This window comes from Pipra filicauda, unplaced genomic scaffold (genome assembly GCF_003945595.2).
Source record: "Pipra filicauda isolate LSUMZ 115617 unplaced genomic scaffold, ASM394559v2 scaffold437_size563383_pilon, whole genome shotgun sequence".
In the NCBI taxonomy this organism is placed as follows: Eukaryota; Metazoa; Chordata; class Aves; order Passeriformes; family Pipridae; genus Pipra; species Pipra filicauda.
The window spans coordinates 511,082-532,756 of record NW_024104573.1 but is presented as its reverse complement, the minus strand read 5'-3'; the positions used below and the strand labels follow the sequence as shown (position 1 = coordinate 532,756).

General features: G+C 49.9%; 2 protein-coding genes across 3 annotated transcripts; both read right to left on the bottom strand.

Moving 5' to 3' along the window:
• Positions 1-37: 37 nt before the first annotated feature.
• Positions 38-7,626, bottom strand: SLC37A4 (solute carrier family 37 member 4). Of its 2 annotated transcripts, XM_027737700.2 has the most exons (9): positions 7,446-7,625; positions 7,124-7,356; positions 5,565-5,808; positions 4,155-4,313; positions 3,698-3,783; positions 3,319-3,432; positions 3,001-3,066; positions 1,819-1,957; positions 38-1,530 (listed from the first exon to the last, which is right to left on the bottom strand). In XM_027737700.2, the coding sequence occupies exons 1-9, from the start codon at positions 7,591-7,593 to the stop codon at positions 1,364-1,366; spliced, it is 1,356 nt and encodes a 451-aa protein (XP_027593501.1). In that variant the 5' UTR covers positions 7,594-7,625; the 3' UTR covers positions 38-1,363. The 2 variants fall into 2 exon arrangements, with proteins under 2 accessions (XP_027593501.1, XP_027593502.1); XM_027737701.2 differs by lacking the exon at positions 3,001-3,066 and having other exon boundaries at positions 7,446-7,626.
• A 102-nt stretch (positions 7,627-7,728) lies between these two features.
• Positions 7,729-21,114, bottom strand: HYOU1 (hypoxia up-regulated 1). Its single transcript, XM_027737750.2, has 24 exons — positions 20,977-21,114; positions 20,744-20,837; positions 19,814-19,892; positions 19,417-19,571; positions 19,245-19,321; positions 18,168-18,349; positions 17,472-17,587; positions 16,537-16,720; positions 15,991-16,125; positions 15,010-15,092; positions 14,778-14,910; positions 14,265-14,452; positions 13,862-14,000; positions 13,689-13,749; positions 13,316-13,398; positions 12,988-13,176; positions 12,630-12,829; positions 12,380-12,467; positions 11,710-11,832; positions 11,282-11,415; positions 10,871-10,955; positions 10,175-10,427; positions 9,260-9,343; positions 7,729-8,750 (listed from the first exon to the last, which is right to left on the bottom strand). Exons 1-24 carry the CDS (start codon positions 21,041-21,043, stop codon positions 8,692-8,694), a joined length of 2,991 nt encoding a protein of 996 aa, XP_027593551.2. The 5' UTR covers positions 21,044-21,114; the 3' UTR covers positions 7,729-8,691.
• Between the last annotated feature and the right edge of the window lie 561 nt (positions 21,115-21,675).

The following is a 21,675-nucleotide window of genomic DNA, read 5'->3' as shown; positions in this document are numbered from 1 at the left end:
GTTTTGGTGGTTTTGCTTAAGAAAACCGGGGCCCTTGTGACACTGCTCCATTTTTATTTCACAGATAGAAGATCATATAATTAAGTACAAAATTTAATTTACTTCCATTGTTTTAATTAAGGCTGACTAACTACTCTTGCAACCAAGCTGTTCAGCAAAGTACCTGCATGCAGGTTCTTCACAAGTTGAACTTGCCTCTTTCAGGACCCTAAAGCAGTAAAGCCTTTTGGGGAAAAACAAGAATACACAACAAACTCTCATTTAAAAACCTGAGTGTACTTATTGCAGAGTGCTGGGTCTGACTGCTCAAGGCTGTCCACAGTGGCTCTGCTACGGTTGACTTGGAGGCAACGTAAGCCACCACCCGCTGCCACGAGAGATGCAGCTCTTGACCAAAACCACCCTAGACTACACACCTTGTACTGAAAAAAAAAAAAGCCAATGCTACAAATAGAGGTTATCACAAAACCCAGCTGCAGAAATTGTGTGTTGGCGGTGACTACTGTCGCAATTCCTGCAGCTGGGGCAGTTTTCCTGGCTGATTTGCAGAGCACTTGCTACGAGCTGACTTGGCAGCAGCTGCCTCCCCTGCAAATCATTAACACTGAACACAGACATCACACCGGGCAGGAGCAGTTCACTAGAAGGAGCTTCTTTAAATGCCACGAATTCCCTGGAAACGTGCCTGTTCCTAGGTGCTGTGGAGAGCCCTGCCACAACACATCCCACCATTCGCTTCTCCACAGCAACACTTGCTTGCTCCTAACAACTACTCCCCAGTACAGCTAAAGCCTCACTGCTGTCAGAGCAGCTGTGAGGCTGGACTGCAGTTGTCACAATTCCCTGCTCTGCCACTGTCCTGGGGCCAAGTGCACACAGAGCTCACGCCAAGTGACCTGGGAGAGCTGCGCTTACGGCAGCTGGACCGGGTGGACACAGGTGGCAAAGGCTCAGTTCAGGGGCCCCTGAGCAGCGAAGCTGAACTGATTAATGTCTCAGTTCATGGCTGAGACAAACAGTAACGACAAAACTAAAGGTAAGCACACCTGAAGCCGGTCATTTCAGACCATTTGTAGTGGGGAAGCTCAGGCTGCAGAGCCTGCTCGCTTCATCAGCAGTGCTGTGAGAAAGAGGTACAGTAAAATCATTGCAAATGTAAACTAGATGAATTATCACATCTCAAGGGAAAAAGTGATCAGTAGCAGGAACCTTGTGCCCTCAGGCACCTGACAGTGGTTGAGAAGCTGAGACATTTTTATCTAGGTTGCAGCAATAGGTAAACTCACTCCTAGGCTAGTTAAACAAAAAAATGAGCATCGTTCACGTCAGCGTGGGAACATCCTTTTCACCAAGCAGCTTATCCTCAGTCAGCCTTCTTGGGAATCCGGCCCATCTTGGTGCGGATGTTCCGCAGGAAGAAGAAAGCCACTGTGCTACAAATACAGGTGATTTCGGCTACCCAGAAGGCTGTGGCCCAGCTGTAGTGCTTAGCAATTGTACTGAATGGCAATCCAGCCAGGAAACCCCCAACTGCAAGGAAAAACAAACAGAAATCTAGCAATGCTTGTGTGCACCAATTTTATCTGCCAATACTTGCTTTTGCATGTACAAACATTCCTAAGGCCTGGTTTGAACTTAAAGCCCAACGCAAAACCTGTTGGGCACAGCAGGAAGCATCCCTGGGGCTCCCAGCTCCATTATCTCTGCACCTTAGGTGACCTCCCATGATCAGTAACTTGGCAACCAGGGGCTAGACTATGCATCACCAAAAACGTGCAAGGGTTTTGTTTGTTTCTCGGGGAAATGGGTGTAACTCACCGTTGGCCATGAGGGCCACTATGGCATGGGAGGTGCCGCACAGGTTGGCAGGGGCACTTTCGTTGGCTATGACCCCAAACAGGGCAATCGGCCCATATGAGGAGAACCCAAACACGGCTCCCAGAGTCAGGATCCACAGCTGTCAAAATAAGTTAAGATAAGAAACAGGATCTGTGCACCTCACCACTGTCAGCCAGCAGCTGCTGACAGTTCTCAGATCCCACACACGGTACCAGGGAGTTCTGACATGTTTAGACTGACACCAGCTCCCTGGCCTGCAGCCAAAAGAGCTCAAGCCTGTACAGACCCCACATACACGCAGCCCAGCTGCATCTCCACCACTCTGTCTGGGGCCAGTGCAAGCTCTCCTCCCTCCCACAGCTCTGCCCCCCACACCGTGTAACACATCCTGTGCTGATTTGCAAGAAGGAAACAGAATATCAGAGACAGGCAATGACCCTGTGAAAGCACAGGAGAGAGCTGTGAATCAGGTTGCTTTCATAAATAATCCTGGATACACCAACTGACAGCTTTTCTCAGTTTAGATGCATGCTACTAATCAGAGCATCTTTATTTGTGAGACACCTCTCTCTGATAACCTCTATGCTACTAAACCGAGAACCAAAAAAGTCAAAAACAACCCAACAGTCTGAACTTCAGTGTTAGTTTATGCTCTAAGAAACCTACTTGGCCCAAAATTATCAGTCTCTTGTTTGCACAACAAAGGATAAGTAACACCCCTACATTACAGTATGCTTTTTGAACTGTAAAAACCATTTCAAAAATCCCAGAAGGAAGTAAGTGCCATCTCATCTTCCAGATATAAAACAGAAATGACAAATTAGGAAAACACTTGCCAGAAACTAAGCAGGAATACATCTGCCAGAGCAGAATCATTCTTCCTGATCTCACCCACAAGACCCCTTAAGTGGCTATGTTTTACCTAACAAACAGAAGTCCTCAGAATCTTCTTTATAAGAACTTTAAAGATTTATATTTAGACTTTTAAAGTCAGCGTAATCAAATTATTTTAAGAAAAGGTTTCTTTTACCAAACTTACAGTAATCTCTTCTCAGGGCCCTGGTTCTAAGTTCTGAGGTGCTAACCAACCTCCCAGGATAGGAGTAAGGCAGACCAGGGAAAGAAGAAACAGGTAGAGGGAGAAAAAATGCAAGCAGAAACCTCATGTTCTTTTAGGCCTGTAAGATCAGCTAGAGGCTGCAAGGCTACAGTCCAGAAGTGGGTTTCCTGAAGAAGAAATAAAAAAGGAAAGGAGAAAAGAAGTTTAATTTAGTTAGCAATCATGAGGGCAGATGCAAAAACAGCTGGTAAGGCAGGCTGCCCACGCCAAGCAGGAGCAGCCCAAGTCAGTGCTTCTCTGTAGCACAAACAAAGAAACCCTTGGGAAGGGTGAAGAAAACAGTCAGGTTCCCTCTCATCAAACCTCCCTGTTCAAGGGCTATCCCTACAGCTGATGGCCAGCTGCTGCACGTGGATTACCTTGGGAGAGTTGCCTGTGACTGTGACCCGAAAGAGAAACATGGACACACACATCCCAGCCATCATAGAAAGCAGCAGTGCATGCCGAGGATTCCCGTAGCTTGACAGACCCACCTGTAACACAGGAAGGAAAGCTGAGAGTGAGAAATTGGAGGGACCTCCTTCCTTTTATACTTGTAGTGACTAACACCATCCATACAGTCCAGTCAGAAACACAGATGGCACATCAGCAGCACGCCATGCACACAGCAGAACTGGGTATGGGCCTGTTTCTCAGTCGTACCCACAGGGATGCCACCCTGCCCGAGCCCCTTAGTGAAGCAGCTCAGATTGATGCTGTGTTACCTGCCCAGCACACCTGAAGGTGCACATTACTTACTCTTGCTACTGCTCTGTCAGAAAGGTATCCAGCAGCAATGCTTCCCACCAGGCCCCCAATCTCCAAGGCACTCATGTAGGAACTGCCTAGAATGCAGGTGAAGTAAAGAACAGCCCATCAGGTTTGGTATAAACAGCAAAGCTGCTGTGGACATCAGACTAGCCCCACTGTTGTCAGCTCACAGTGAGCTCGAGCAGCTCTATTGGACACGACCCTCTGGCTCATCCTTGTTCAGGAATGTCTGTCTGCCATCCTAGGAGGGTCCTGGCACGGGGGGCTTTGTGCACACAGTAACTACATCACTGAGTTATTTAAACACCTGCATGTATCTAAGCAGACAACTAGAAAGTAGGCAAACAAGTCCCTCAGGTGAAGAGGCATCTGTCCTTCTCCTGTACCCAGGCAAGCTCTGGGCAACACCTCCCAGACAGCAGCAAAATGCAGCTTTGCATCTTACCCACAAGCATGGACTGTCCCCTCTCCTGGATCAGGAAGAGCTGTCCCCAGTCAGTACAGCACGTTTTGACTCCAAAAACGACCAGGTAGCCTGTCGAGAGCACCCAGAGGTACGGCGAGAGCAGCAGCTCTGTCAAGGTGCTGTTGTCACTGGAGGAACCTGCAGGAAGGTCGGGAGGAGCATTACCACAGCTCGAGCACAGCTGCTGAACCACACAGACAGATCTGCAGGCAGGATCCATGCACGAGAACATCCCCACTCAGGGAGATATTCACAGCTGCTGCTTTACCTCCCCTTGTTCTGGTGATTTCAGAATCTTTTCTGTCATTTTATGCCACATTCATTAAAGATTTGAAAAGAATAATTAAAACACAACTCCCAGGAATTTTCTGTATTGTGGTTGCCAATAAACCCCTTACGAAGGTTGTTAGAAAATTTATCAGCTTCTCCAGATTCTCTGGGAGAGTTTTTAAGCTGTGCCTGTGAAAGCCACTGCACAGACCCAAAAAAAGATGCTGACTTTCAGGTGCTACCTTGATTTTTGCATCAGTCTTCCAGAACACCAACAAACCTGCTCTCTCCAGAGAACACTCCAGGGAAGCAATATTCTTTTCTTATGCAAAAGGGTCAAGTCTGGCAGCACAGGCATCATGGGGCAGTGTGGCACATAAGCTGAGTTTCCACTGGCCTTTAAAATACAACAGCAATCTTGTGTTGCAATTCCCCTCTACCTGTTCTGCTTTCAGAGAATCACCACACTCAGTGATCTGAGCAAACATTTACTAACTAGATGTCCTAGGTTAGGACAGAAACACTGAGCAGAGTCCACTGTGAGCCAGGGGTCAAGAGAACCCATGGCGGGGTGAGGGGAGAATCACCTGCCCCCTGCCTATGCAGACGAGCAGAAGGTCAGGCTTAAGGAAGCATTCCCTGCTGTTGTGTTTTCCTCTCTCCAGTGCTCCACTAAGACTGCACTCACAATCTGAGTGCACGAGGCCCCAAGAAAACCAGGGCACTGGCAGCAGGAAGACATGACTCACAGGGGGAGAGCCAGCCACGAGCTTCTCAGTGACATACAGGCGGCTGCTGGCAGGCTGAGGAGCAGGGCTAAGAGAGAGCAGGCTCTTTGCCTGCTCTGCAACAGTCTCAGGAGCCCTCACACCATTCCCTTCCCACAGGATCACACTGGCCCTTGGTTTATACAATTTGTAACTTCAACACAGCAGCTCAACAGTTACGAGAATAAAACTGCCAAAAATCAACCCCTTAACGCGTGACTGCCAAGCTGTGAAGGAACTGGGAAGGATGGGGGTCTCTGTACACCAAGAGCCACACGCCTGTGCCAGAACAGACAGAAGACACCGCACCTTTTCCCATGGCTGCCCGTCACATGTGAAGTCACATGCTCACCTTTCTTCCCTTTCTTGGCTCCTTGTTCAATGTTGGGCAGCCCGACATCCGACGGCTCGTTTTTAATCAGGACAAGGCAAACAAAAGAGACAACCACGCAGGTGAAGCCAGAGGAGGACAACGTCATGCGCCAATTGTAGTTCATAGACACGAGAGCAGCGACAATGGGGCCTAAGCCTCCAGCCAAGTTCATGCTTGCAGACAGGATTGCCCACCAAGTCCCAAACTGGGAAGGCTCAAACCACTGTGCAACAAGAAGAAAAACAGCGTGAGGTGTAAGAGAGTGACAGCACACCTGAAAATCCTCCCTTGAGGCCCATGCTTTGGGGTTGGAGCAATTCAGACACTGATCTACAAAAGCAGGTAGAGGGAGCACCCAAACTTCACTACTTTAGTCACGCAGGGAACTCCAAACATTACTCAAGTGTCAGCATAAGAGCCTGACAGGTGCTCACACTGTGAGCCAGCTCAGAGTCACTTCCATTTACAGATCATGAAACTGAGACGTGGGCCAGGAGAGGTAAATTTAAGAGCACGTGGTTCTGCGCACTCACTTTGCTAGGAACCATGTAGTCCTGGAGAGGTCTGCTGGCTGCGGACCATGGATGGATATACAGAGTCACGGGGTAACTTTAGGACTCACTGTTGCATTAAGTATCAGGCATAATGGGCTCTGCGTTGCAACAAGTACTAGGAGCCAGAACCACCTGGGTCGTTCTTGTCAGCAGGAAAATGTCTGAGAGCTACATTCGTGAATGTCTTCAGGAAACACCATGGCTGATGTTTCTGTTATTAGGGACTTTCTTTTCCGTGCATGCAACCATCCTGAACAGCCCTTTTCTCATCCCTTAGGTGAGGCTGGGTGCCTGGCAGAAGGGCAAGACAGTTGTTCATCTCTGCCCCACCCCATTCCACAAGTATGTGCAGTACGTGCATTCCTGGATTTTATATCTTCCATGAGGAATCAGCACAAAGCTAACCAACCTCCTTTCCTTCTGTTTCCTTCCTCCTTTCCTATCTGTTCCCTTAAGTCTGTCACAAAGCCCAAGTACGCAGAGCTTAGAGAGTCACCTCACACTGTTCCTCCACATTACCTGGTTTTATACCTGAACAGCCTGCAGTTTGGAATTCCTGAGTTGCCCGAGCATGCAAATGGAACTCTGCTCACTGCCCCCTCCCCTGCAGCAAACCATCGCAGCAGCAGATGAGCAGTCCTCTGTGTCCACGCTTAAAATATTTAATTCCAACAAAGTCCATCTCTACAGGGCAGAACTCTGCTACCAGAGGATGTTACTCACCAAACAGAATCAGACTCGAGGCACATATGGGCAGGGGCTACAGACCGAATCTCTGCTATAATAAGCAGATCCCTGTGCACAGAAACTTGTTCCACAGGCAGCAGAAAGTACAGATAGTACTTCTGACCTCCTTGGCTAGAAGGGAGCAGGAAGAGGTGCAAGTTCCTCTGGATTCAGAGCAAGCATGGCCTGCACAGCCCTGCTGCCAGGACAGGTCAGGAGAGCAGAGACAAGTTTCCCCCCCCCTTTCCCCACACTCACCTTCCTCAGGATCTTCCCGCAGGGGGGCCAGCCCAGCCCCTGGGCCAGGCCGTTGAGGAACCAGAGCCCGGCGAAGGCCGTGACGGTGGAACTCCAGGAGAAGACCACGTTGACCAAGCCCACCATGAGGAGGCCGGAGGAGAAGAGCCAGCGGGCGCTCATCTGGTCCGAGAGGACGCCGCTGATGAACTTGCTGATGGCGTAGGCTGCGGACTGGCTGCTGGTGATGAGACCTGCGGCGGGCAGAGCCCGGGGGGCGCCTCAGCCCGCGGCACGGCCCCCCGGGGCCGGCGGGGCGGCGGGGGCCGGGACCGGCACTCACCCAGATCGTCCTTCCCCAGCGGCACCTCGGCCATGACAGCGGGCATGACGAACGAGAAGGTTTTGCGGTTGAAGTAGTACAGCGTGTACCCCACGAACATGGCCGCGAAGATCACGGTCCGGTACCGCCCGTACCCGCCGGCCGCCATCGCGCCGCGCTCGCCGCGGGCACGGACCCGAGCGCGGACCTTGGCACGGACCGGCCCCGCCCCGCCCCGCGGAAGTCCCGCCCCGCCCCGCCCCGCCCGCAGCTCCCGGCACAGACGGCACCGCTCGGCAGAGCCTCTCAGGAACTGTAGTTTTTATTTTTGGTTGAAGAGGCCCAAACGGAGAACAACGTCAGATGCACATTCGCGGCCGTCGGACCCCAGTCGTCTGTGTGGCAGCAGCAGCGACGGTCCGAGGGGGGGCAGGAGGCCACGGCCAGGACAGGGAGGGGCACGATGAAGCTGGTCTGAGTGCACAAGATGCCAAGGAAGGAGGGCAGTTGCCATTAGATTTTCCAGGTTTGGTTTTGCCTACCCTTTGGTCCGTATCGCCATCCCTGTGACTACAAGGTGTGCCAACACAGCCCTTCTTTCCCTCTCCTCAGCATTCAGTGTTGCCTTTTCTGAACTTCTTAAACTATAAACAGAATCTTTTTGTCAAGTCTCATGTCATGGTTTTTGGACTCTACTACAGAGCACGGACAGATGGTTTTAACAAAGAGCCTCTGGAAAACAGACACAGCCGTATCTCAAAGCACAGATCATCTGCCTCCCCAGTTCTGTTCAGCCTTCCTGTGAATCCAAACAATAATACACTTCCCACCAGCTGAAATCACATACTTGCTGTAAGTCAGAGCCTCATATGCAAAGACAAGGGCACCTCAGCTCTATATCCTCCTGCGATCATCTTCACCAGAGATGGGCAGAGTTTATGTTCCAAGTTACTTCCTAAAGCTTAAGTTGTTTCTTTACCGCTTTCTCCCCACAGAAAAGTCACTTTGGTGACTTCTGTACTGAAACAGAGATAATTCTTGGTGGGCACTCTGCCACACATAAGAAAAGAAAAATAAAAACCAATTCACTAAGTTAGTAGCGGCAAAATCCCCAGAAAGAACAAAAAAATAAATTTACACCTCTATCCCATTGTGTTGTCAGACTCTTGTTGTGTTCCATTTACATCATGACTAACCAGGTCCATGAGAAAAACAAGAACGTAACAATGAAATAAATAGATGCTGACATTGGTGAGATTTCAGGGTGTTACAACTCATCATTTTTCCTGCTTTCTCCTCCAGCTTGTGTCTTCTCATTTTTGGACCCTGTGTAAGGAAGCAAACTCAGTTACACACTGCAGTGGTTTTCACAGCATGCAAAGCAGTGCCAAGAGTCCCTGACATTCACAAAGTTTTCCACCAAACTCTCAGTCCATGGTACAGAGGTCGGGGATGCTTTGGGGACTGACACTCGTGATCTGCACCTCTTAACAGGCTGCCCTGGCGACGGGAGCGGCAGAACCAGACCGTGCCTGCATGGCAGCTCTCGAGCAGAGCCAGTCCTACAGCCACAGGACTGGCTGCAAACTGTAGGGGCAGGGGCACAGAGCAGCTGCTGAGGCAGCTGTGCATTACAACTTCATTCTGAACAACAAAAATGCAGGAACGGCAAGGAACCAGAATCTGTCTTCCTGTTTGCAGAATTAACAATGTACCTGCAGTCAGGGGTTCTACTCTTGTACTACCTCCTGCAGCTAAAAATCTGCACAGCAGCCCACAGACAGCTTGCACTTGCAGCTCCCAAGTTACAGGTCGTTAGTCAAACATTTACCCACCAGAGTCTGATCCAGGCTCAGCATCTATTGCTGCTTTCTCGGCTGTAGGAGGTTCCTTGGCTGGACCAATATCCTCCAGTTTGTCTACATTTAAAGTGGAAAGAAATAAAAGTCAAGGGAGAAAACACAGGAGACAAGGTGCATGGAGATTAGGTGAGTAGAAGCAAGGTTAAACCAGCCATCTGTGGTACCTCAGCAGGACTGTAATAGTTCACTCTCACAGCAGATTGCTCTATAACACTCAGAGAAGCATCATAAAACTGCTCCTTATTCCCCACTGCCTCTGAGTGCCAGGCACTCCTTGGAAGCTCTGAAGACTGACTGGTTGTACAGGCAAGTGACCTTTGGAACTGTGACTATAAGCAGGATCCCTCGCTCAGGTCAGAGGAACCAGCAGGAACTCTGCTGACAAACAGCACTCCAGATTTAAAAGGACCAGGGGACTCAGGACCTTAGGATTTTAGAAAGTTCAAAAACTGCAAGTCCTAGTGTCTCAAGATATTTTTTTTTTCTGGAGTCTATCTAGGTCACAAATCTTTCTCATCAACAGCTCATTCTATTCCTTGATCTAGGACCAGACCTTGAGTACTTCCCTCTGCACACCAGAGTGCAGTCAATGGCTTATCTTTCCTAGAAGGCAACCAGCAAGTGAGACAGATACTGACTAACCATCGTGGGAATATATATACACTGTTTCCTCACAAAAAACCTCAAATGGTGGGGGGAAAAGGATGCTGCCATATGTAGATTTTCCCAACTGTCTTTGAAAATTAAGAGGAAGGTAATTAAATTCCACAGTTAACTATCGTCCTCCCTTCTTTAGCTCCTTTTCACTCAAGGCAGAGAGACGCAAGTGTGTTACAAGTGGTAATTATATACTAAAAGTTATATACACACTCCCCACCTGCTCCTTACCTTCTTGTTTCCCCTCCGTGGGAGGGATAGTGTTCTCAGTCTCAGGGGCTGCTGTAGCATTCTTGGCTGAATCGGTTTTTGTGGCGTTTTTCTCCCTTTTGGGTTTGGGTTTTGCAAACTTGGCCTTATTCAGGAGATACTGCACTTCCCTGTCAAGGGCTGCTATCTTGAGCTCTATATCTTTGGACAGCAGCACAGGTTTCTCAGTAGGAGAGAGCTTGTTCTGTTCAGCCAGCGTCTCATTTTTCCAGATCTGTGGGACGTGAGGGAAGAGGTGCTTTTGGAATGCATCTGGGTTACAGGAACTGCTGTATATCACAGTATCTCAAAGTCACTGTCTCTAGTGTTTCTGTCTTACTCAGGACAGCTCTGCTCCCTGCTACACAACCTCTTACTCAGACACAGGACAAAGAGAAACAAAACCCAGCTGCTGCCTTTAAAAACCACAGTCAGATCACTGGGCTCTACCACCACCCCGGAGACAACTCCAAATGCAACACAGGAACCACTATACCCTCCGGACATGCTGGTGTCAGGCTGGGCATTAGGAAACACTCAAACACACGAACGATTTGCTGGTGGCACAAAAACAAAATATGCACACTCTACTCCGTGACCTTCAGTGAAAGGACAGGGAGGAAACACAACCCAAGCTGCCACCCCACTCTCCCCCAGCATCACTCCATCCTTTAGTACCGTTGTTTCATTGATGGCTTTTTCCAGTGTACTCAGTTCCACTTCTGTGAATATCTGGTCAGCCTCTGGAATCATTCGGGCTCCCCTGTAGACAAGAAGAAAGCTTATTTTTGTTAAGCCAAGCAGACTGCACTTTGGCAACTCTGTGGTTACAGCTCAAGTAATACAACAGCATAATAACCACCATGGGGTGCGAGCAGCACTGGAACCTTCCTGCCCCCCCCAGTTTGGACAGAGCTCACGTGTGCCTGTTCAAGGGTCCTACAGACTTGGGCATAGGGAGCAGAGCTCTGCTCATCTTTTCTCAGCAAGTGCCAGTGACTTTCAGACCACATTCACTCTGGTCTCGTTCTGCTGGCAGCTCTTACATGACCGGCTGCATGACATTCCCTCCCAACAGCCTGCTCTTACTTGAGGAAGATGGTGGAGTGGTTGAGCAGACTTTCTAGGGCAGCCAGGCGTTCTGGCCACTTTCTCCTTTCCTCGACACGGAAGAAAAGGTTCCTACAAAGCTTTTTCAGCTCCAAAAGCTTGTCTTTCAGCTCCTGCAAATGGGGGAGAGGAGAAAGGAGACACTTAGTTTGACCATTGTCTAACATTGATGACTACAGAAGTTAAAACTGCATTTATTGTTTGCTCTATCAAATACACCATTTTAGTGCAGTAAAAAGAGCCACACAACAAAGCTTTAAGTGGAATCAACTTAGTATTTTGTTCTGTGCATAATGCACTTAGGAAGCAAGAAACTCTCAAGAACGAGATTACAAAGACTGACAGCCTGTGTGATCATTTCCATGTCAGTGAGAGCAGACTGGTATCCTGACTGCACACAGCAATACCTTCGTTGCAGCTGCATAGCCCTCCTCCTCCATCCAACTGGAAGCCTCATTAAGCTTTTTGGAAATTTCTTCTCTCTGCTCCTCTGTTGAGACAAACTGATATTCCTCTTGGTAAAGCTTGTCCTGAAAAGACCAGAGCAAACACTCCTGTCAAACACCACTGAGCCTGGAAGCATAAAACAAACAGAGCACTCGCAACTGGGCTGGGGTGCTGCCTGCACCCTCCCACAGCCAGGAGCATGATGAGAATACACCAGGTGTAGACACATGCACGGCCCAGGTAAATGATGGTGATGCTGCAACAGCCATAATTTCACATGCACTTAACACTAGTTGCTTCTTTTGCACAACAGTTCCTGAGAAAGCTGTAGCTTCTTTAAAGCCTGGGGACAATTGTTCTAAAGCACACAGGTAAGTGCATATAAGGGATACTGGAAACCCAAAGTACAATGTGTTACACACACTGAAGGGAAGGTTCATTTTGTATTGAGGAAACATGGGCCTGAGAAGCCTAACAGCATCAAAAACTGACTGAAAGATGAAAGCTAGGCTCTTCAAATCAGCTTCCCCCAGCTCAAATAACATTCCTGCACTCAGAGGAGCCACAAACTGTGCAAGACACTTCTACTTGCTCTCCTGGAATTCTCATTTCTTTATATCTCTCTCTTACCTGGGTCTCAAAGATGAATGACTCCAAGCTGTTGGCCGATTTTTCCCTTTCCTGTTTCTCTAGATCTCTGATTGTCAAGTCTTGGAGTCTAACAGGCAAAGAAAAGAGAAATCAAAGGCAGGAAGTGCCTTTGCATGAGCAGCACACCACACACCAGCTCCTGAGCAGTGCTATATGAGCCATCACCATTCCAAAGCAATCCACTTCCTTCATCTAGAGCTCTAACCTGGCAGAGCCATTTCAAACCTACTTTTTCATTGAGCTCTTCAGTTCATCTTCGACGAGGTCAGGCACATCGTTTATGTCCACCTCCATGGTGACCTCATGGACAAGCTTCTGCTTCTTGGGTGCTTTGATCTTCTTCTCTTCCTCTGTTTTGGCAGCTGTGCTGTCACCAGAACTTTTGGACAGTTCTTCCTCTTTTGCAGTTTCTCTATTTTCTTTAGGATCCTGTAACACAAAGTATGTTCTCAGGCAAGGAAGAGATTTTCAGACTCTGCCAATTTTTTTCCAAGGCAGGGCACTTATAGAGAAGGGAGAATTTCACTGAGGAAATGCCATTTCTCAGGTATGGAAATTAGTCTAAATTCCTTCAATCTGATGCTTACCTGAGGCTCTAATTTCTCGCCTTCTTCCTTTTTCTGTGACTCTGCTTTTGGGGAGGCAGTTTCTGCCTGGCCTGGAGACTGCTGTTTCTCTTCTCCCTGCTCTTCACCAGCATCTTCAGAATTGCTTTTCTGGTCTTGTTTCTCACCCTGCTCTTCTTTACCTGTGTCTGCTAGGCTCTCTTCCTCTTCCTGGTCATCATAGGCAAGTAAAAGGGAAAGCAAACCAGTGTTTTAAATGTAGAAATTCCATGCAAATGTTTCACCGAAGAGGTAATTCTACAACAGGACTCAAGGACTCCCTCCTGCTGGCAGTTCCTCTGGGGCTCACCTGAACAGCGTCTGTCAGGTTCTCTCCGGTCTCTGGTGTAGGGCTGCCACCCCCAAACAGGCTTGAGATGGTGTTTCCAAGTTCTGTCGATGGGAGATAAAAAACCCAGAATGTTACATATCCAAAGGAGGAAGAAAGTCATCTTCAGCTTTCAGTCCTTCCCCTCACAACCACAACGATTGCCAAGGAGCTCCCTTGGCAGCACAGGTGAACTCCACACACTCCAGACTCATCCTTCTCCGACCTCCCTCCATTGTCCTTGCATGCACAGACTGTGTAACCTCCCACATCCAAAGAAATGCAATGCTTGTAGTTATCTCAGCCACTACAGGTAACAAAATAGTCAGTGTGAATACCAAAGTTCAGCATTTACTTGTCAGTGTTGACTCCTCCTCCAGCTTGTCTTCCACCAAGGTCTCAAACACAGATTCCACCTTGAAAATAGGGAGCTCAGGATTAGTTTTAATCAGGGACCATCCATACCAGAGAGAGGGACAGAACTGGAAAATACATCAGCTGACAATCATCCCAACAGGTAGTGCTTACCCGGTCAAGACTCAGTACTCCACTCTCATCCATGTTGAAGTGAGCTTTGATGCCTTTGGATTCATAATCTGAGTGCTTCTTGAAACTCTCCCCAACTCCCTTTAGCCTCACAGTGGTGAGATTGAGAGAACCAAAAACTCTGATGACACAGAGACAAAAGCAGAAAGAGAACTCAGGATAACAGTGCTTCAGAACAGCTAACCCCCACTCATGGTCACGCTGGCAGTGATGGGCAACTGCACAAAGCAGGGACTGGCAGGGGTTCAGTTTGCTAAAGCACACGCAGCTCGGAGTATAGATGTGCCAGTGCCAGTCAGACACACAGGCTGCCTGCCAATACATTTCCAGCCAGGCATGTTGCACTGCCACGGAGCTGCCAGCTCAGATGCTGGGCTCATCTCACCTCAGGTCATCCTGGCTCAGGAATGTCAGATCCCCATAGTTGACATAAAACTCAAAGTCATCTGTGTAGCGGTTGAAAGTGATCACTTTGCGCTGGGGATAGGGCGCCATGCGCTGGAACAAAATCCGCTTGTTATGCTTTAAACTCCTCGATTTATCATCCTCCTCAACTTCACGAGTAAACTCCACCTGCACAACAAACAGAAAATGACACTCAGCAAATGTCAGCTTCTTCTGTGGCATCTACATCAGCAGCATCTGGCTTCTCTGCTTCATGAAAAAGCTGGGGGACAGGAAAATATTCCTCAACTGATGTTTACATATGTCTGGCTCCTTGGATATTGCACTTCTACAGTACAGAAGACTTTCCTCCGCTTTCTTTATTAGATTGGCAGAAAGACCTCCCAGAGTTTCTTTACTCAAAGGAAACCAACAGGTTCAAACCTGGACCATTTCTCCCAGCACAGCCCCATTTGCCCAAACCCTGCACAAGAGAAGGAAAGCCAAGGGTTACCTGGATAGGAAACACAGCGGCATCCCGAACAACGAAGGGCTTCACCTTAAAGGCTTTGCTCAGAGCAGCTGCCTGGTAGACTGCACCCATAGCAGCAGCCTCATCAGCATTGATATTCTTGCCCAGCTCTTCTCTACGAAGGGAAAAGCAACAGACATGAGGTTTGCAGTCTCTGCCACAAACAGCAGCTTGCCAATGGGAGACAGACTAGAAGGGGGCCTCACATACTCACTTGCCCACAGCTTTCAGCAAAACCTCCTGCACTTTGGGGACCCGTGTGGCACCGCCAACTAGAATCACCTGGTCAATTCCATCCTAGGGATTGGAAACAGTCACCTTGTCTTGAGAAAGCAATTTTGGAAAGCTAAGTTCAGGGCTTCCTTACACTCCTTCCCCAGTCACCACGTGCTGATGGGGTGCTCTTAGAGCACCCTGCTGTCCCCGTGCAGGCCAGTGCCTGACAGAACTCAGACAGAATGACACGAGCCGTGCCAACATGAGGCACCTGGAGTCAGGTCTGTCAAAGAGTGACAATGAGATCATGGCTTCAAGCCACCTGAAACATGTGGCTTGACTCAAAATTAAACAGACTATAGTTCAATGCCAAAGGAGATAGTGACCCAGGAAGCCAGTTGGACCAGAACAGACAGAAACCTGGACTCTAAGAGGTGACTCAGTGTCTTGCATTGAAGACCAGAGCCCAAAGTTGCTCAACAGCATCCTGGCACCTTGGAAAGTGAGCACTGAACACCGCAGTGACTCTCCAAAAAACTGCCTCGGGTTTGGTCCAACTGCAGCCCAAAATGGGGCTCCCTTCAGGGAGCACACAAAGCAGAAGCACAAACACCAATAAATCTGTTTCCAGGCTCTTTCAGTTAAAACTTCAGGAGGGAGACCAGAACCAGCATCCAAGACAAAAAGAGGAAAGATCAGTATTTCAAACCTCCAACCAAGAGTAAAGTGTTTTAACAGAAAGAAACCCGTCCTCCAAGTCCTTCATTTCTGGTGGAATACGCAGGGAGCCACGACACACTCCTGCTTGACACTGCAGCAGGTAAATACTATATTCTGCAGCACCAACACCACTATCACAACAGCAGGCATCTACCTCCCAGCAGTGCTGATGACACAACCACAGGTGCCTCGATCATGATGTGACAGCAGCTCCACAGACAGAAACTTCAGGCTCGTTAATGCATTCTTGTAAACGTACCATGTTCATCTCTGCACTGCTCAGAGCCTGTTGCACAGGTCCTGGGACGCGCTTGAACAAGTCAGAGCACAAATCCTCAAATTCTTGCCTTGAGACCTTGGCTTTGAAGTCGATGTCATCCAGTAGTCCCTCAATCTGTCCAGAAAAAAACCCAGTCAGAATGAAATTATTTGTGGAGCATTCTCTGAGCAAAATCTTTGCATGACTTGCCCAGTATGCAAAAAGTTCTGGCTTTCTTAACACACCATGGACCTGATCGTGCTCATCTGACCCTCTGCCATTGCTAAAGTGATAAGAGGATGGAACATGGGTGTAACAGACAGCTTCTCTCAGTGAAAGTGTATTTAACAAACTTGATACGAATAACTCTCCTCCAATCCACTCAATCACTGGTGCTACCAAGTGGGCACAGACCGAGAGGGACCACAGGAAAGATGCTCCTCAGCAGCCCAGCACTGCAGAGGCACAGTGTTCCCTCACACCAGTCCTCCACTCACCCCACCCTTAGCCCAAAAAAAAGCAGGAGCCCCAAGCAGCAGGTCAGACCTGTGCCATGTGGTCAGCGTTGGCACTGAGCACAGTTTTCAGGCGGTTGGCCTCCTTCAGCAGCTTGGCCATGGCCCGGGGATTCTTCCGGACATCTTTTGAAGGGTGCTGCTCATTAAAGAGCTTTGCCAAGTAGTCCCGGAGACGAAGCTCCATCTCTAAACCTCCAAGAGTACGGTCAAACCTGAGCAAAAGAATGAAAGGAGATGAAACAACTGAAACCGAACTGAAATACAAACAAACTTCATGTGTTATTTTGCAAATATGCAGAGCAGCAAGTGGTCAAAAGTAGCTGCAGTATTATCAGCTGTGACTGACTGTGAAAGTACAATGGTTGCCCCAAAAACAACACATTATAAGGAAAGAAAAAAAAAAGACTCACTGTCACAACAGCCTTTGAGCAGGAAATTTCATTATATTTGTGGTAAAAGCCCTATTGCCAAGCACATAAAACAGCTAAGAAGCCAAAGGACAACTATCTCAGGTATTTTCTTGAAAAAGCAATATAAATGCTTTGGAGTTAAAATTGCTGGGCTGGCTATGCACAGTACCCCCCTCTTTGCTTGGCAAAACGTTCATTCCTCTCTATAAGGATATTCCTCTTTTTCAAACTGACACACTCTAATTCTATAGGATCACATGAAATGGAGCAGGCTTACATGGTTTGAGGCTATCAAAAAGCAAGCCTGAAGCAAACACTAAGTACACTAGTTCCCTTCTGGGCTCATGGAAGTTCTCAGTTACCTTCTCCACAAGTTAGCAACACTAGAGTTATTCCCAACTGGAGCTTTCTCACTCCAAATGTTTTCCACCCAACCACCCAAATTTCTGTGCTGAAACCTCACTGCAAAATTCTACATGTAGAAAAGAGTGTGAAACAAATGGTTTCTTTCCTGAGTCCTGTGGGGTTTGTGCAACTCATGCAGAATTCTTACCCAATGCCCTGGATCTGCAATTGAGGTTGAGTTCCTGAATCCTTAGTTTTCACCGTCTGATATGTAACAATGGTACAAATGGTGCTTCCTGCTCCCATGTCGTAAAACATGATATTCTGAAAAGAAAAGCTGGGACAGTGAAGCAGAAACACCTGGATATCCGTGTGAATAAGGAAAGAACCCATGGATTTCAGCATGATACAGGCCATGACTATCCACTCCCTGGACCAGCTTTATCCCGTAAGGGCAAGACTCAGACCAAACACAGGAGATGTTCAGGGTCACACTTGACAGAGAAGAACAAGAAAACTTTTCACATCTATTTCATAGCTCAAAAACCAAAGCTTTGCCCTTTAAAAGTTTCTCCAACCTCAGGAAAATCAAGTACTTCCAAGTCAGTGTTCCAATATATCAAGTAATTGTTACTGTTATTTCCCCCAGTTCATGGGCAAGGAACAAACACAGGTTTTACAAAACGGGAACTCCCAGCACCTGCCCTCACTCCAGAAGCTCTTAGGCTTCACCACACACGCACACCAGGCTTAACCTCTTTGTCTTGTTGATGAACATGTGAAAACAGAGGAGACTGGTTGACCAGCAGAGTCTGCCTTAAGTTCTTTGGACTTTTTCTGCAGCACTTTCTCCCCTGCGTGCAGGCACTCGGCAGGGCTCTCCGCATCTCCCAGCAGCACCTACCTGTGCAGTGGCATTGATGTCTTTCCTCCTAAAGACCCCATAGTTGAGTGCTACAGCAGTGTTGTCGTTGATGAGCTGCAGCACCTTGAGGTCGGCCATGCGGGCGGCGTGCAGAACCGCCCTCCTCTCCGCCTGGTTGAAGTAGGCAGGAACTGTGATCACCACGTCCTTGATGGGCTGCTCTGAAAAAGTTGCACAGAACACATTTATTGATCAGTCAGCCACATGCAAAGACTTGTGACAGGGTGACAGCAGCAAAGCCAGAGGACCCACGGTAAAGATTTGCACAGGATGCAATCCTACAGCAGCAGGAGGATGCCTAGGGATGAATCTCTGTGTCCTGCTGAAACCAAGCAGACCTGGCAGATTCTCGCAAAGCCACGTGTCTATTGACCTCTCTTTCACAGGTCAGGATGCTCTCAAATGCTCTGGGCTGCCTTCGATTTCAACAACTATTATCTTCACGGAGCCTTACATTACCTCTGGATCATGTTCACTCTACAGTAAAAAGTCCTTGGACTGGCTGTAGTGTCACTGACCACACGAGGCAGCCTCCTAATAATTAACCCAGTTTTCATTACTGTGGTATTTCATTAGCAACACAGCATGAAATATGCACTACAGCCTCTTCTCTGTTAGCAAGTTTCACAGCAAAGAGCCTATTTTTCTCTTTTTGCTCCAGCAGCAAAGTCTCCATCCAGAGCAGGCACAGCACAGCCTTCACAGGGCTACTTCCACCCTCCCCTACAGCTACCTTCCCATGTGCCTCTGCTCTGATCACACTCTGAGAGAGGAAACACTTCACTTTTCTCCAGAGACTGCCTGTAAGGCTCCTTCACGAGGCTGGGTGGGAACTGGGGTGCCTGCCCACAGAAACAGGAATAAGTTCCCAAACTTGCATTATATTAGAAACAAATAACAACTAGATAGTCTTGCTTACAGCCCACAGCTGGAGACCCAACATTCTGTTTCTAAAAACCCCTGAGTTTCCAAACACCTTTGGTGTCTACTTGAATCCTATAATGCATAAACACACACACACACACAGACTGCAAGAAACAGCTAAATCCTTCCAACCTGCAAATTCCTCAGCCAGACCACGTGAATAGTTCAGGACCATCCCCAGCATCTCCTCGGGAGAATACTGTATTGTTCTACAATAGGAAAGAAAATTATGGCATCAAAAGTGAGCTGCAGAAGCCTGGCGGCAAAAGTCCTTCCCGCAAAGAACCCAAAAGCAGCCACTTACGGGGACAGCTTGAAGATAACGGTCTGCCTTGTCTCATCCTTCACCAGCTCATGCTCCGGGAAGCGGGACTGGTACAGCGCCACGTGGGGGTTATCCATTCGCTTCCCCAGCAGATCCTGGAAGTACCGGAATGCCACCTTGGGCGTCCTTATGGACTGCAGAAAAAAAAAAAAGCACATCACCCACCTGCATTCCTTTGGCTACACCAGTCTCAAACCAACCCCTCCCAGGCTGTGTGGGCAACAACTCTTGCTATGGGAGTAGGAGCACACAGCCAGTACACAGAGCAAGTAACACATCAAGGAGATGAGCAGCACAGAACAGCAAAATAAAATTCCCCGGCTCAGACATTCATCACAACCTTGAATACCAGTGTTCTGTGGACAGGAACTCTTACCATCCCCAGAGCACTATCACCGAAGAGACGCTCGTTCTCCTTCAAAGAAACAGCCACGGGTGTTTTCCTTCGTGACTCCCTGTGGAGAGAGAGAGGAATAAACCAGTTGAAACAGGTGAACATTCCACACAAAGTCTCTAGTGAAGAAGGATGTTGTTTCCATTCCAGAAGGACTAAGGGAAGGTGCTCAGATATCTGCTGGGGAGAGGAGGACCAGCCTCTGCTCAGCTAAGGAACTGGCAGAGAAGTCCCCCTGCCACCTTCAGTGCTTTGCTTACACTCGCTTTGTTTTTGTTTTCCTCCACCCGCAAGCAAGGCAAGACAGTTCCCTCATTCTAGCTATGACTGCCAAATGTCAGGGAGCTGGGTGAGAAACTTATTTGTTATCTCTAGTCTCCCAGAAAATGAGGATGTTCCTGATCATGCGTCCTATTCCAACCACAGGTTCTTCACTCAAGGTCTTGGGGATGAGCTGCAGGAGCAGCTGAGTGCAGGGAAAGCTTCACCTGCTTCTTAGCAAGTGTGGGCTCTGAACACCTGCAGCAAAACAAACTTGGCTCTGGGCTGCCTTGTGGGGAACTGAGAATCAAGGAACAAGTAAGAACGTGACCTGTGCCCTTTCGGGTTCACACCACAACGTGTCCGTAACCACGTGGGCTTTCGGCACTCGCTGGAAAGGTGCCCAAAGCACCTCCAAGCCCCCCAGGGTGCCCTGGACGATGCCCCACAGCTGCTCACCGGGGGCAGGAGCGAGTCACAACCATGGGTGGAGGATGGGAGCGTCCCTCCGGCAGCAGAGGAACAGGGATGGATGGCTGAGCTCCATCCATCCTCACCCCCGGGATCCAGCCCCGGTAGGACAGACCGGAGCCCCCCCGCCCCCCGTAGGGCTCCCGCGGCGGAGCTAGGGACGCTGGAACAGCCGCTCACTTGTTCAGCACGATCTCCATGGGCACCCCGGGCTTCACGATGGCGATCTTCATCGACTCGCTGCCCACGTCCACCGACATCACGGCCACCGGCTCTGCAGACAAGCCCTCTGTGAGACCCTGCTCCCGGTGCCGGCGGCCGGCAAGGGGTGAGCCCGGTCAGGGCGCTGGGGCGGCACCGAAGCACCGGCCGCTGCTCTCCCGCCGCCTCCCCCCGCGCTGCCCCGAACGTACCTGAGGCGGGCAGGAGGCACAGGAGGAGCAGCAGCCAGGGCAGCGCCCGGCCGGGCATCCGCGCCATGCTCGGCACCGCTCGGCTGGGCTGCACTAGGCCTGGCTCGGTTGGGCTGGGCTGGGCTGGACTCGGCCTGGCTCGGTTGGGCCCGGCTGGGCTGGGCTGGGCTGGACTCGGCTCGGCTCGGTTGGGCCCGGCTCGGCTGGGTGGGCTGCACTGGGCCCGGCTCGGTTGGGCCCGGCCCGGCGCGCGGAGCCGCCCCCGCCGCGCCGGCCCCGCCGCCTCGCGCCGCCCCCGCCTGCACGCGGCGCGCGCTGATTGGCGCGTTCGGCGGCGCCGGCCCCGCGCACCAATCCCGCGGCGCGCGCGCGCCCATTGGGCCACGTCGGGGGAAGTCGGAAGTGGTCACGGGCGGGGGCCGCGCGCCCATTGGGCCCCGTTGTGTGCCGCGCGGAAACAGCGCCACGTGCGAGCGGCCCGCGCCGTGCGCGCCCCCTGGCGGCCGAGCCCCCAGACCACGCCCCGCCCCCTGCGCCGCTCCCGCTTCGGCTCGGCTCGGTCAGAGCTCGGCTGGGCTCGGCCCCACGGCAACCCAGCCCGTCCTGGTGCTCCCAGTCGGTTCCCGAGTTCCCGCCGGTGCCTCCCGCACCTTCGTGCGGCCCCCACCGTCTCCCACGTCCGATCCCGTGCCCCTCAGC

What these genes read in the sequence shown, in the direction of transcription:
- SLC37A4 (XM_027737700.2), bottom strand. Translation starts at nt 7,593, where the DNA reads ATGGCGGCCGGCGGGTACGGGCGGTACCGGACCGTGATCTTCGCGGCC. An exon ending in GCGGGAAGATCCTGAGGAAG is followed by an intron (nt 5,809 to 7,123) that starts GTGAGTGTGGGG and finishes CTTGTTGCACAG; the next exon opens with TGGTTTGAGCCTTCCCAGTT. An exon ending in AGTGGCCCTCATGGCCAACG is followed by an intron (nt 1,531 to 1,818) that starts GTGAGTTACACC and finishes TTTTCCTTGCAG; the next exon opens with TTGGGGGTTTCCTGGCTGGA.
- HYOU1 (XM_027737750.2), bottom strand. Translation starts at nt 21,043, where the DNA reads ATGGCGCGGATGCCCGGCCGGGCGCTGCCCTGGCTGCTGCTCCTCCTG. An exon ending in AAGCCATCAATGAAACAACG is followed by an intron (nt 10,428 to 10,870) that starts GTACTAAAGGAT and finishes CACGTCCCACAG; the next exon opens with ATCTGGAAAAATGAGACGCT. An exon ending in CACGGAGGGGAAACAAGAAG is followed by an intron (nt 9,344 to 10,174) that starts GTAAGGAGCAGG and finishes CTTTAAATGTAG; the next exon opens with ACAAACTGGAGGATATTGGT.